This window comes from Oncorhynchus clarkii, chromosome 26, assembly GCF_045791955.1.
Source record: "Oncorhynchus clarkii lewisi isolate Uvic-CL-2024 chromosome 26, UVic_Ocla_1.0, whole genome shotgun sequence".
Taxonomy (NCBI): domain Eukaryota; kingdom Metazoa; phylum Chordata; class Actinopteri; order Salmoniformes; family Salmonidae; genus Oncorhynchus; species Oncorhynchus clarkii.
In genome coordinates, this window is record NC_092172.1 from 15,033,743 (window position 1) to 15,049,546 (window position 15,804).

The 15,804-nt window shown below is 40.8% G+C and overlaps 1 protein-coding gene across 8 annotated transcripts; it reads left to right on the top strand.

Annotated features, from left to right (window-relative positions):
- Positions 1-3,773: 3,773 nt before the first annotated feature.
- LOC139384376 (UDP-glucuronosyltransferase 2C1-like) lies at positions 3,774-14,816 on the top strand. Of its 8 annotated transcripts, XM_071129117.1 has the most exons (3): positions 3,813-4,387; positions 6,173-6,388; positions 12,826-14,816. In XM_071129117.1, exon 3 carries the CDS (start codon positions 12,835-12,837, stop codon positions 14,437-14,439), a length of 1,605 nt encoding a protein of 534 aa, XP_070985218.1. In that variant the 5' UTR covers positions 3,813-4,387; positions 6,173-6,388; positions 12,826-12,834; the 3' UTR covers positions 14,440-14,816. The 8 variants fall into 8 exon arrangements, with proteins under 8 accessions (XP_070985221.1, XP_070985215.1, XP_070985216.1 ...); XM_071129120.1 differs by lacking the exons at positions 3,813-4,387; positions 6,173-6,388 and adding an exon at positions 3,774-3,792; XM_071129114.1 differs by lacking the exon at positions 6,173-6,388 and having other exon boundaries at positions 3,812-4,387.
- Positions 14,817-15,804: the final 988 nt, after the last annotated feature.

A 15,804-nucleotide genomic window follows, 5' to 3' on the forward strand; every position in this document is an offset into this window, starting at 1 on the left:
GGATTAGACTTCAAGGGACATTCAGAAGTTGATAAAGCCATTTTTGGATTTATATTAATGATATATGGTTAAACCTATTATTTTAATAACATTGATGGTAAGTTATTGCAATAATAGCTCTGTCAATAAATTGAAAGTGGTTACATTTCGCCAACGCCATCACTCAGCTTTTAACCAAAACAGGGGAGGGGAGTGTGCTTTGTTATTGTTTCAACTACACATGACAGATTTAATAAAAATAGAATAAATTAATTACAAGGCCACTGAATAACAAGAAATTGTATAGATTAATATATTCAATATCTCATCAATACCTGATTCTTCCTCCTCTGTGACTGACCCAAAATGTTGCACTAGTCTGGCTCTTGATGTACTGGCCCTTGGAGCTGAAAAAATTGGTAGGTTTCTGTACCAAATATTAAGGTCTGCCTTTCTGATGTATCAAATACTTAGGTCATGCAATAAAATGCAAATGAATTACTTAAAAATCATACAATGTGATTTTCTGGATTTTTGTTTTAGATTCTGTCTCTCACAGTTGAAGTGTACCTATGATAAAAATTACAGACCTCTACATGCTTTGTAAGTAGGAAAACCTGCAAAACCGGCAGTGTATAAAATACTTGTTCTCCCCACTGTATGTGCTGTGGGTAGATGGTACTAGACCGGCCTATGGCACGGCAACAAACGTTTGATATGCCATGATACAGTATGTTTGAAAGGAAAAAGTCAGATCAGGGACCAATAAAATTAAACACCTAGAGGGCATGAAACTTACCAACAGAAATGGACGTAGTTGCCGTCCTGGTTTGAGGAATAATCTGCTTGGAAGCCTCACTTAGTTTTTTGGTCACTTAGAAATACAGAGAGTATATTTCCCTCCTTTTGCCCTCAGAAAAGCCTAAAATCATTGGTAAATTTAACAAATGGAAAGGTTCTCATAAAAGCAGTACTTTGACATTTACTTAACGCTTATAAACCAACATTCCACACAAAAGCCAAAGTGAGCTACATATTTTACATGTAAGTAACATTTCACTACATCTTACCTCCAGACTGAATAAGCTAATTATAATTACGTTAAGTTAATGTTCATAGGCAAGGATGTAATGTATTGTGAGATATTGTTTACATACTGTATCAAATGTGAATCTAAATGAAGAATAGAGTTTCATCTTCATTGTCTCAATCTCAAAACCCTATAGAGAATTAATTACGCCATATTGAGAACAGCTTTCATGGTCTTTCATGATTTGTATCACATCAATGGTCGCATACGCATATTTAGCAGATATTTTCGCGGGTGTATCGAAATGCTTGTACATAAATGAGAATATATAGTCAGCTAACTGACTATATGTCAATATCCGTTCAACGTGTCATACAAACTGAATATGATTTCCTAGCTCTGTTTGTTTATACTTCAGATAAATGATAACATACATTGGAAACATGACTTTGTGCCTATTTATAATTATGTTGATTACGTGTGTTTCAGTTTGCCATGGTGGGATGTTGCTGGTCTTTCCCGGGGATGGAAGTCACTGGGTTAACATGGACATTCTGATCAATGCTCTTCACTCTCAGGGACACACCAACAAAAAGTTGGTACATCAAACAAGAGTCGTCCTACTACAGTTCTATTATAATACCTGCGTTAGGGAGAAACTCAAAGTTTCTCAAAGAAAGGCCATAACATATATGTAATGTATTGTCATAAAGTGTTTAATCTTAATTAAATGATAACACTTAGGCACTCACTTCGTAAAGGCTACAGGCCTGGAAGTGAATGAACAATTGCAACAACCTATGTCACTAACAAACACAGTCCTGTACAAAACACCTTCCTAATATTGAGTTACCATTTTGTCCTCAGAATAGCCTCAATTTGTCAGGGGATGGACTCTACAAGGTGTCGAAAGCATTCCACAGGGATGCTCGTCCATGTTGACCCCAGTGCTTCCCACAGTTGTGTCAAGTTGGCTGCATGTCCTTTGGATGGGGGACCATTCTTGAAACAAACTGTTGAGCGTGAAAATCCCAGCTGTAATATGTCACTTTTTGGGCGACCCGACAAAATTCACAATTCAGATATGTAAGTTATAGATGACACTCAAACCGGGGCACCCGAATCCTACTACCATACCCCGTTCAAAGGCGCTTAAATCTTTTGTCTTGCCCATTCACCCTATGAATGGCACACATACACAATCCATGTCTCAATTCTCTCAAGGCTTCAAAGTCCTTATTTGACCTGCCTACATCTACACTGATTGAAGTGAATTTAACAAATTACATCAATAGTGGATCATAGCTTTCACCTCGATTCACCTGGTCAGTCTTTGTCAAGGAATCACCAGGTGTTTCTAATGTTTTGTGCACTTAAGTGGGCTCCTGAGTGGTGCAGCGTTCTAAGGCACTGCATCTCAGGGCAAGAGGTGTCACTATAGTCCCTGGTTCAAATCCAGGCTGTATCACATCTGGCTGGGATAAGGATTCCCATAGGCTGGTGCACAATTGTGCTAGGGTAGGCCGTCATTGTAAATGAGAATTTTTTCTTAACTGACTTGCCTAGTTAAAAAAATAAGAAGTGATATCCTATCCCTAGAGGAGAGCCAGTTAGACATGGTGCTTACTGACCCAGTGTAACGGCTTTCTTCTGCTGAAGGAGAGGAGGACCAAAAAGCAGCGTGGTTAGAGTTCAACATGTTTAATAAAGACCATACATGAGAACACTACAAAATACAAAACAACAAATGTAAAACCAGTCCTATCTGGTGCAATGACACAAAGACAGAAGACAAACACCCACAAAGTACCCACAGAATATGGCTGCCTAAATATGGTTCCCAGTCAGAGACAACGATAGACAGCTGCCTCTAATTGAGAACCAATCTAGGCAACCATAGACCTACAAACTACCTAGAAAAGAAACAGCCCCATAAACATACAAAAAACCCTAGACCAGACAAAACACGTAATTCCCGATGTCCCAGCCTGACCTAACCAAAAGAAAAAAGAAAACAAAGATAACTAAGGCCAGGGCATGACACCCAGCATGGGGGACTGGTATTTTGGTGGCTCATTATCTTCAGCTACCTCTAGTCTAAAATGTATGGTAGATAACAAGTGGAGAGGGACATTTCACCCTTGCACCATCCCCCATGTCTTATATTCCAATGACTGGATCATTGCTCTCACAAAAAAATGACTTTCACAGGTAGAATAAAGATCGAGTAAAGAATATGCTTTTCTATTTTCATTGGGAAGCTCAGGGTAGATTTTTAATTCAGCCACATTACCAAGATGTTTGTAATGGGTTTGTCCAACCAGGTGTGGAATTCAATGAGTTATTACAGGGGGCTGGTCTTTGACTCATGAGAGTTGACTTTGTGTTTGAGTTCCCTCGTCCCACCATGCCTAGTTGTATCTATAGAGGGTTCCAATTTATGGGAGGGTTACAATTCTCCCTATCGTGTGGGGTAGAAAAAGCATCAGGCAGTTCTATACAGGCAATTCCGAGAGGGTTTCATTGACATGTTTGGACCAGAAGATCTTGTTGTATGACATTGTGAAATGTGTCTGCTATGTTAAACAATATTTTAATATCATACATCCATCGTAATAACATACATCCATATTATAATCATGTTCACTCACTGAGTTTTGAGTAACCATCACTGTGACTTTAACAAATGGAAAGGAAATGATAAAAGCAGTACTTTGACCTTTACTTAACCCCTATAAACCAACAAGCCACACAAAAGCCAAAGTGAGCTACACATTTGACATGTAAGTAACATTTCACTACATCTTAACACCAGAATGAATAAGCTAATTATAATTACGTTAAGTTAATGTTCATAGGCAAGGATGTAATGTATTGTGAGATATTGTTTACATACTGTATCAAATGTGAATCTAAATGAAGAATAAAGTTTCATCTTCATTGTCTCAATCTCTCAAAACCCTATAGAGAATTAATTACGCCCTATTGAGAACAGCTTTCATGGTCTTTCATGATTTGTATCACATCAAACTGTATTTATTGTTCACATGCGCATATTTAGCAGATATTATCGCGGGTGTAGCGAAATGCTTGTGCATAAATGAGAATATATAGTCAGCTAACTGACTATATGTCAAAATCCGTTCAACGTGTCATACAAACTGAATATGATTTCCTAGCTCTGTTTGTTTATACTTCAGATAAATGATAACATACATTGGAAACATGACTTTGTGCCTATTCATAATTGTTTTAATTGTGTGTGGTTCAGTTTGCCATGGTGGGATGTTGCTGGTCTTTCCCAGGGAGGGAAGTCAATGGGTTAACATGGACATTCTGATCAAGGCTCTTCACTCTCAGGGACACACAGTCAGAGTGGTACGAACGACAAAAAGTTGGTACATCAAACAAGAGTCATCCTACTACAGTGATTTTACAATACCTGTCACTGATGCTATGGATGAGGAATTTGTAAAGCCAATCATAAAGAAAGTAATTGATATAGAGAGAAACAATCTCTGTATTAAACGTTATACATTTGCAAATGGTGCATTCAATATGGTTCATTAAAACTAAAAGCAGATTTACCTAGCTTTGGAAACCCTAGGAACCTCAACAGTTAACCAATCCTGTGAACGGGTTAGGCAACTCAGGTGTCTATTCTTCAACAGCGAAGTTAGATAAGATGGAAGTTTATGAAGTAGGGCTTTGTAAATATAAAGGGAGTAATGTAGAGATCTACGGGTCTTTAGCGACGTTCAGCCAACCTTGTGATACAGGATACAGGGATGAGTATCAAAACTGTCACCTGTAACAAAACAAAGCCCACTATGGTATATGGCATCTGAAGGTTTAAGAGTAGTAGCAGCTGCACTTTGATAAATAATATAACCATAATCAAGAACAGATCAAAGGATGACTAATGATCTGCTTCTTACTGCTTAGAGAAAGACACCATCTGTTTCTGTAGAATAGCCAACTTTGAAACTTCTTAACCAGCTCATCTACCTGTGCCTTTTATGTCAAATCCATACATATCCAGGAACACATTAGATTGGAGAATGAGTGAACATGTAGTTCATATGTAACATTCTTATGAGAGTCTAAAAACAACATGAAGGTGAAAGTCCAAACACAGGAACGAACATTGATTCACTCAGATGAGTTTACTGAACTCTCTCTCTTATTGAGAGATTTTCTGTTCATAGTTACAAGGTCTGTCAAACAATTGAGTCTACAATGTATGGTGGATAACCAGTGGAGAGGGACATTTAACTTTTGCGCCATCACCAATGCCGTACATTTCAATAACTTTATCAGGGCACTCAGACAAAATGACTTTCACAGAGAGAGAGTAAGAATATGTTTTTCTATTTGCTATTTACTGTTTATGACAGGTTGACTCTCCAGCCACATTACCAGGCTGTTTGTGATGAGTTTTTCCAACCAGGTTTGGACTTCTATGAGTTATTACAGGGGGCTGATCTATGGCTCATGAGAGATGACTTTGTGTGTAAGCTCCCTCCCACTATGCATTATGTTATCTATTTGGCAAGATTCCAATTTATCCAATTCTCCCTATCATGTGGGGTAGATTTAAACACGAGTTAGTTCTATATTGGCAATCATTGATGCAGTTTAAGATTAGGGAGCTACACTTTATTTCTATTACAGCATAATGGATGACTTATTCACATTCTATTCACCCAGTTCAACATAACATACTTTATGCTTAAAACATGCTGACCTCCACTGTTATTGGTTAGCATGTCTGGAGGTATGATCTTTGACCCTGTGTAACTTTCTTACTCATCAATATTCACGATTAATTCAGGATCATTTTAGTCATCCTAGGCAGACGGGTTGATTTCCACATTAGCAATGTTCCAGTGATGTTGCACCAGTTATGGGATTTCCCAGGCTGCAACCTGGTCTCAGAGCATGTTGTATTATTCTGTACATAAATCCAAGACAGTCCATTTAGTATGATATGTTACGTTTTGTATGGCATGCATTCATTTGTGGATGTCCATCATCCATTTCGTATGATATGTTATGAATTCCAATTCGGATGATATGTTACGAATTTGTCCAATATATTACAAGTTTGTAACCGTATGATATGTTACAAATTCCAATTTGTTGTATCTCCCATCTCAACAGAGGAACTCTAGAGCTTTGTCAGAGCGACCATCGGGTTCTTGGTCACCTCCCTGACCAAGGCCCTTCTCCCCCGATTGCTCAGTTTGGCCGGGCGGCCAGCTCTAGGAAGTGTCTTGGTGGTTCTAAACTTCTTCCATTTAAGAATGATGGAGCTCTCAAGGATGATTAATGGAAATAAGATGCACCTGAGCTCAATTTTGAGTCTCACAGCAAAGGGTATGAATTCTTATGTGAATAAGGTATTTCTGTTTTTTAGTGTTAATAAGTTAGCAAACATTTCTAAAAACCTGTTTTCACTTTGTTATTATGGGGTATTTTGTGTAGCTTGCTGAGTATTTATTATATTTAATCCATTTTAGAATAAGGCTTTTCTCCATCCTGTCACGACTCCTACCGAAGGTGGCTCCTCTCCCTGTTCGGGTGGTGCTCGGCGGTCGTCGTCACCGGCCTACTAGCTGCCACCGATCCCTTTTCCCTTTTCTGTTTGTTTTGTCTGTTTAGTTTCACCTGTTCCTTGTTGAGGTTGATTAGTTGGGCTCTTTAAGCCGGTAGGCTCGCCTGCTCTTTGTGCGGGCTTAACTATTTTTCCCACTGTGTTTCTTTGTGGCAGCAATACCAAGAAAGGCCAATAGGTGGCAATGGTACTGTACACTGTATATGGGTGCAGTTTTCATAAATACAATGAACATGGTGTGATCTCATCTAAAATAATCTCCATTGAGAACCATCATAAAGTTGGAACCCATCCAACTTGAAGGAGCTAGAGCAGTTTTGCCTTGACGAATGGGCAAAAATCACAGTGGCTAGATGTGCCAAACTTACAGAGACAAACCCTAAGAGACTTGCAGCTGTAATTGTTGCTAAAGGTGTCTCTACAAAGTATTGACTTTGGGGGGTGCATAGTTATGCACGCTCAAGTTTTCAGTTTTTTTGTCTTATTTCTTGTTTGCTTCACAATAAAAAATATTTTGCATCTTCAAATGATACGAACCCTCACCAAAAATCTATTTTAATTCCAGGTTGTAAGACAGCAAAATAGGAAAAATGTCAAGGGGGGTGAATACTTTTGCAAGCCACTGTACAACGGATGAGTAGCCAGCAGTTGAAGCTTACAGTTTTCTGCATCTGGGTAGGAAAAGTAACTTTTGAAAGTGCCATGGGAGAACCTTCCAGAAGGACAACTTAGTTGGTATCCGTATTGAATTGACCTTTTTATTTGACTTTTTCTGATACATTTATATAGTCATTAAATATGTGCTACTGTCCTGAGTCTACTACAATAGCTTGAAAAGAACAAAAAGCTACAAATAAGAACAATTATAAAAGCGAAATAACTACTTCAAGGAATAACCCAAATAAATCAACCAAAATATCCTTCAAAAATATGTATTTATTGTTCAGTCAGTGTCTCAACTCTTCAAACAGCAGCTATGGACAAGTATGTCACACAAAGTCTGCAATTTGAAATAAAATAACAAAATAAATAATTAGTAAGTGTACTGTCATGTACTAAAAACCACTAAACAAAATAACAAATATCTTACTATACAACAAGGGTTCTGAAACAGTGGTCCGTGGACCCCTAGGGGTCCCTGGTGTAATTGAAAGGGGTTCGTGAAATAAAAATGTGAATGTATTCAGCACCACAAGGATTCCAGTAACTTTACATATAATATAGAGGGGGTGGAGGTCTCGAGGACCGCTCAAAACCTTGCCTCAAAATATGCAGGGGTTCCTGTACCCAAAAAAGGTTGAGAACCACTACTATACACACTACTGAACAAAAGAATCAAACATATGTTTGTGGGTTTCAATGATCCAACAAATTGCTGGCAGATATTTTCCCTCTTGACTGTCCAGCCTGTCTTTATGTACATTACAGACAACTACACCGTTCAGTCTCTCTTGGCCCATGCTGGCCCGTAACCAAGTCTTTAAACTATGGAGTGCACTTAAACTCCTCTCAGCCTCACATGAAGACACTGGCACCACAAACCAAATTCTGATCAGCACCTCAACTTGGTCAACCAACCCCCGCACCTCCACTGGAAGCCTCCTGAGGACCTCTGCTGCCTCTCCACGGCTGCTATAGGGGTATTTGTTGCAAAAGAGAGGCAACTTCACTGAAAGAGAATCTATGTTCAACTTAGGGTACTAATCTAGAGACTCATCCAACTCCCCCGTAAGAAGCGCTCTTTCCAACTTTTGCAGGACATTTAGACTGTCCTCGTCAAAATGGTCACCAAACTGAACCTGCACACCATGCAACACTTAAAAGAATTATGCCCTATAGTGATCCACTGCTTTGCCAGCAAATCGTCTTGAGTGTGTCTCAATGGATTCATTGGAGTCAATCAATGCCGTTGCTTTCTCATACAGTGCAAGGTAGCTTTCGTCATTTCTGCTGTTTACCCCACGCGCTGGATAACTGGACACTGATTAGATTTAGCTGGTGTGCTGTTACAGTTACAAAGTGGCGGTGGGTTTGGCAGTTTTGATGGGCTGTGAATTTTACAATGGCTTTTCTCCACTTCCTAAATCCTGCACTAATGAAGGCTCTTTGGCCAAAAGATGGTTGGCTTGAAAACCCTTGGCTACAGTTAAAACACATTTATAATGTAGCCAGAGGAAATCACAAAACCATCTCTCTTGAAAGGTCAACACTCTGTTGGCAAGAGTTTGCAGATCTATAAATTGTGGGTGTGGCTGATATGGTTTTGTGCCATCACTGAGGTAACTGGACAATGCTGTGCCACTGTCCCCTATACTGATGCTGCTGGCAACAAGGTTGACACCTGGTCCTGCCGTGGCTGTGCCACTGTCCCCTATACTGGTGCTGCTGGCAACAAGGTTGACACCTGGTCCTGCCGTGGCTGTGCCACTGTCCCCTATACTGGTGCTGCTGGCAACAAAGTTGACACCTGGTCCTGCCGTGGCTGTGTCACTGTCACCTATACTGGTGCAGCTGGTAACAAGGGTGACACCTGGTCCTGCCGTGGCTGTGACACTGTCCCCTATACTGGTGCAGCTGGCAACAAGGTTGACACCTGGTCCTGCCGTGGCTGTGTCACTGTCCCCTATACTGGTGCTGCTGGCAACAAGGTTGACACCTGGTCCTGCCGTGGCTGTGCCACTGTCACCTATACTAGTGCTGCTGGCAACAAGGTTGACACCTGGTCCTGCCGTGGCTGTGCCACTGTCCCCTATACTAGTGCTGCTGGCAACAAGGTTGACACCTGGACCTGCCGTGGCTGTGACACTGTCCCCTATACTAGTGCTGCTGGCAACAAGGTTGACACCTGGTCCTGCCGTGGCTGTGTCACTGTCCCCTATACTGGTGCTGCTGGCAACAAGGTTGACACCTGGTCCTGCCGTGGCTGTGACACTGTCCCCTATACTGGTGCAGCTGGCAACAAGGGTGACACCTGGTCCTGCCGTGGCTGTGCCACTGTCCCCTATACTGGTGCAGCTGGCAACAAGGGTGACACCTGGTCCTGCCGTGGCTGTGACACTGTCCGCTATACTGGTGCAGCTGGCAACAAGGGTGACACCTGGTCCTGCCGTGGCTGTGCCACTGTCCCCTATACTGGTGCAGCTGGCAACAAGGGTGACACCTGGTCCTGCTGTGGCTGTGACACTGTCCTCTGAAGTCTCTCTCCCTGGCTCTTTCCCTTTCACCACCCTCACTGCCTCACAGTCTGTCTCCTAGAAATGAAATAAGGTGTTTGCCGTACTCCTACCTACCGGTACCAAAAACTACACAATTAATCACACCAGCAATACCATTGGCTTAAACAAATCTTAGTTCAGTCACCAGTTTAAGTTGAGAGTGGGGGGTATCCATGGCATTGTCTCTGCCAGTCTGTCCCTGCCCATCTGTCCCTGCCTATCAGTCCCTGCCAGTCTGTCCCTGCCCATCTGTCCCCAGCTCTGCTGTCTGTTGCCTGCTCTGCCTAATGACATCATTTTGAAACATTTCCATTTCACTTCTTTCTTATGAGCATTTTATCAACTAGTCTTTGAGATATTAGGCTACTAGGGTTCTTACCTTGCGTTTTGGTGTACTGAAAAAAATACTCTGATGTCTGTCTTTTTTTTCATTTTTCTACCTGGCTGGCTGGCTACACACACAGTGTGCAGGTTATTTACAGTAGGAGATGGGCATCTCATTTCTGTGGTGTTTGCTATATAATCTTTGCTATCGTCAGTTTACTCCAAGATCCGCACACAGGTACTTCAAAGTCAGTCCCCTAGCGACAATTTTAGCTTTTGCAATGAGACCATTACAGATATTTAAGACAACGGTAGAAAATAGTGTAGTGCAGTTCTGTTCAGTTTGGAGTTCAGTTTATCGCTAACCTTATCACAGGGACTTTGAAGCACTACAGCTGCATGCTGATCTTGGAATAAACAGACAATAGCAAAGATTCCATCTTTGACTACGCCACATAAAATGGAATAGGTACTATCTAGCTTGATAGTTAATGTTTGCATTAGTTTGCTCGCTAGCTCTGCAAATTCAGCTATTGTGTGTGTGTGAACCCTGCCAACACAAAACAACATCGCTATGGTGCGATTGACTGGATTAACCTCACGTTAGTTACGTGCATTGAATGCCTTTCAGACGGTAGACACGAACCCTCTGTTACCTTGCCAGCTAAGGAACACTACATTGCATTGCTAACTTCTCTCATTGACTCAAATTCAAATAGCTGCAAACACTGGTTGATGTTACTGTAGATAGCTAGCAAACTGTTGCTAACCGCTAGCTAACATAGAGAGTGACCTGCAATTTAATGTTGCTAACCGCTAGCTAACATAGAGAGTGACCTGTAATTTAATGTTGCTAACCGCTAGCTAACATAGAGAGTGACCTGTAATTTAATGTTGCTAACCGCTAGCTAACATAGAGAGTGACCTGTAATTTAATGTTGCTAACCGCTAGCTAACATAGAGAGTGACCTGTAATTTAATGTTTCTAACCACTAGCTAACATAGAGAGTGACCTGTAATTTAATGCAGCGATAATTAAAATTGGTGATGGTTATAAATGTGTTTTCTTGTATTGAGTGGTAGAAGTAAAGAAATGTCTAACATATCCTCTGTTTGAACTACTTACTGGATGTCAGCCACCAACGGCAGACAGACTGTCAGATTCCCACACATGCACAGTACCTGCATCTTGTGCCATTGCTCAGTGCTGGGAGGCAGTGGATCAAACCATTGTGAGGCAAAGGGCGGGGGTCTCATTATTTTGAAACTTAAAAACGCGCTATTAAGTGTCTATAACCAGCACAAGTGCTTTCATTGCGTATTATTGATATTATTGAAATTACAGTTATGTTTCCAGTGCTATATTGGGGGGGGGGGGGGGCAAATCATATTTTTCCCAGGATGGGGGAGGACGAGGGATTTCCGCCAATGCTAAAATGTAATTATTCTTGTCTAGCCTAGGGCGGCAGAACATCCAGGGCATTGGTGATTTTATTAATGTAATCAGATTGAAAATATTAGGCTATGTTATTGACATTGAACTGATAATATAGCCTACTAACCAGATGTGTTAAAAATGGTGTTTAATTTGTAGCATAGGCTTATTATTTGGACTGCTATTATGTTCTGTTCCTCCAACTTTTAGCTGATGAAAAATAGGGGGGGGGGGGGGGGGGACCGGACCGGTCCTGTCATTACGCAATACGCGTTGAAAGGTGGTGAGCGACTTGATAAAAGCGATCGGCTCGAACCCACCCATTCTATATGCTGACAAGTCTACGGTCTTGAAAAACAGAAATAGCAGGAGAATTTGAAAATTGTGGGAGCCAACGCGGATGTCTAGAGACTATACTGATTTCGCCTCTTCCTTTCTGATTTCCGAGATTATTACAAAAACTTTCGAACTGATTTATAGACAGACGGGCTCTGAAATAGCCTTCATTTCAAATTCTTTGTTCTTTGGATGAAAACCGGAACGTAAGCCTTCAATTAAATTAGGTCCGCATTAATTGATTCTGTCGTGACGTTGTTTGGATGAAAACCGGAACGTAAGCCTTCAATTAAATTAGGTCCGCATTAATTGATTCTGTCGTGACGTTGTTTGTTCACACTCACGATAGCTTGTTGATTCGGAGCTACTGCTAAATATAATACAATGTTAACGTGTAGTCTAACATTAGGATGTGAAATAGGTTTCACCTCGGCAAAATCTACAGAATTTGACTATTTCCTAACGTTCAAGAGACATTTATATCGGAAAAGAAAATAATTGATCTCTCAGAATGAAAGATTATATTGTATTACGTGATCAATCTTTTCTTATGAAAAGTTGTTTAAACTTGAAAGTATCAGTATTGTGGATAGTGTAGGGACTTATTTGTAGCGAAAAATATATAATTAAGCGGTCACAATCAAGCCTGTTTTAAAATTTTCTCATGTAAAAAAAGTATTTATGTGACAGAGTGAAATATTATACTGTATTACTTAATCAACCTTTTGACATAACTTGGCTAAACTTTAAAGTAGGTCAATCAATATTGTGGACAGTGTAGGAATTTATTTGTAGCCTAAAGAAAAAAAAACATAGGCCTGTTTTAATTATTCTTATGTCAAAACATAATTTTATTAGATTTATTTGACCTTATTTTTGTATATTTCAGGTAAAATTGATGCATGCTTATGTGAAGCAGCTAGTGAAGATGTGTCTCCCTGGTATCTTCATTGTTACCCTGTTGACCCTCTCTATTCCTGCTGTCCATGGTGGGAAAGTCCTGGTGTTTCCTCAAGACGGCAGCCACTGGGTCAACATGAAGATCATTATTGAAGCGCTGCATTCAAGAGGTCACAGTGTGTCAGTAGTACGGCCATCAGACAGCTGGTACATCAAGGAAACCTCCCCTCACTACAGTTCAATCACAATTGATATTCCAGGTGGAGCTGATGAGGAATTCTTTCGCTCATTTGTGTCAAGACTAATACAGATAAAGAGAGAGGGAAACTCTGCTTGGACTCGTTTTAGTTTGGACATGGAGTTGAAGGACGGGTTTTTTGAAATTCACCGCAAAGTGTGTGAGATGATAATCAAAATGTTAGAAAATAAACAGTTGATGCAGTCTATTAGAGAAACCAAGTATGACTTGGTTCTGACAGACCCATTAAATGGGGGAGGCATTGTGCTGGCGCACTATTTAAATGTGCCACTTGTTTTCAATGTTAGATGGACTATAGGTGGTGAGGGTCATTTTGTTATTGCTCCCTCTCCGCTATCTTATGTTCCAATTCCTGCTGCAGAGTTAACAGACAAGATGAGTTTTTTTCAGAGGGTTCGTAACTTCCTTGTTTATATCATCAGGCAGTATCTGTACAGACAGACAATGGGACCTCATTATTCTGCTTTAGTTAGTCGTTACTTTGGTCCTGAGGTCGACTACTTCTCATTGTTTCAAGCTGCTGATTTATGGCTCATGAGAGTTGACTTTGTGTTTGAGTTCCCTCGTCCCACCATGCCTAATGTTATATATATGGGAGGCTTCCAATGTAAACCTGCCAAGCCTCTTCCCCAAGAACTAGAGGAGTTTGTTCAGAGTTCTGGGGTACATGGAGTCATTATCATGTCTTTGGGGACTTTAATTGGGCAGCTTCCACATGATATAGCTGATGAGATAGCTGTTGCTTTTGCCCAACTGCCTCAGAAGGTAATCTGGAGGTATAAAGGAGACAGGCCAGCTACTCTGGGCAACAATACCTTACTAGTTGACTGGATGCCTCAGAATGATCTTTTAGGACACCCTAAGACAAGGCTGTTTGTAGCTCACGGAGGAACAAATGGGATTTTCGAGGCGATCTACCACGGTGTTCCAATAGTAGGCCTTCCTCTGGTGTTCGACCAAACTGACAATCTTTCTAGAATGAAAGTGAAGGGTGTAGCAATGGTTGTGGATTTAGCAACACTAGATAGAAACATATTCTCCCAGGCCTTACAGGAAGTTCTGGATGAGCCATCCTACAGGACGAACATGCAGAGACTCTCCAGGCTACACAGGGACGTGCCAATGGAGCCCCTGGACACTGCCCTCTTCTGGATTGAGTTTGTCATGAGACACAAAGGTGCTGCTCACCTGCGTACAGAGTCCTACAGAATGCCCTGGTACTCGTACCACTCTGTAGATGTAATGGTCTTTTTACTGACTGTTGTGTTATTTACTCTGCTGGCTTTCATTGGCATTATCAGATGTTTCTGTTGCAGGTCATGTTTGAAAATGAAAGAGGAATGATTATGGCTTTCATCTGTACACAGTGTGGTACAACAATATGTTTTTACTTGTCTCACTCATTATACTTTTTGTTCACATGACAAATATATGTGGCATTGATGTAGACATACAGTATTGTTGACAGATGTTTTATCTATTTGCTTTTGAAGATTTTGCTAAACTTACAACTGTACTTTAACTGTTCAGCCCATTTAATCAAAGGTTTGAATAGGAAAGTCCAAATGTGCACTTTAAAAATTAATGCTGTTATAGTTGTGTGTGGCTGCTTTCTTTGTGTGTAATAGTTAAACTGATGTAGATGTTGATTCTCCAGAAGACCGTTAAAGGAGCTCTGTTTTTTAATAAAGATATCATGCAGCTTAGATGTTTGCCAAAAACACTTTGTCCCTCATTGGTTTGTTCTTTAATTTCTTCCACATCTATTGTGGAGGTCATTTCAAAACAACAAAGAACTTTCAGTTTGTCTTTATACAGACTTTAACGACAACATCATTCTTCATTCATTCTGGAAGGGTTGATAATTCAGAGGTAATATAATCCTATGAGATCTGAGGAGGAATGTGAAGGGATTTTCATACTGATGCTTATAAAATGACAGCATTGATCTGCAATAAATAAGCCAACCAAGGTGGTCTGCATAGAGCAGAAGAAGGGTTTCTATTGTCTGACTTTTCTCTAAAGGACTCTGCTTGGAAGCCTCATTTAGATTTAGTTCACTCAGAAATACAGAGTGTATATTTCACTCCTTTTGCCCTCAGAACAGCCTAAATTCATTGGGGTATGGACTCTACAAGGTGTTGTAAGCATTCCACAGGGATGCTGGCCCATGTTGACTCCAATGCTTTCCATAGTTGTGTCAAGTCGGCTGGATGTCCTTTGGGTTGTGGACCATTCTTGATACATGGGAAACTGTTGGCTGTGAAAAAACCCAGCAACACTCATTGTATAATAGGACCTTAGCATTTTAAGCAATGCCAGTGGCGATTTCAGCATTTAAATGTTGGTGGGGTAAACTCCACTGTGGAAATGGGAGAACCTTCCAGAAGGACAACCATCTGCAGCACTCCACCAATTAGGCCTTTATGGAAGAGTGGCCAGATGGAAGTCACTCCTCCGTAAAAGGCATCACAGCCTGCTTGGATTTTGCCAAAATGCACCTAAAGACACTCGGACCATGAGAAACAAGATTATCTGGTCTGATGAAACCAAAATTGAACTCTTTGGCCTGAATGCCAAGCGTCACGTCTGGATGAAATCTGGCACCATCCCTATGGTGAAGAATAGTGGTGGCAACATCATGCTGTGGGGATGTTTTTCAGCGGCAGGGACTGGGAAACTAGTCAGGATCGAGGGTAAGATTAACGG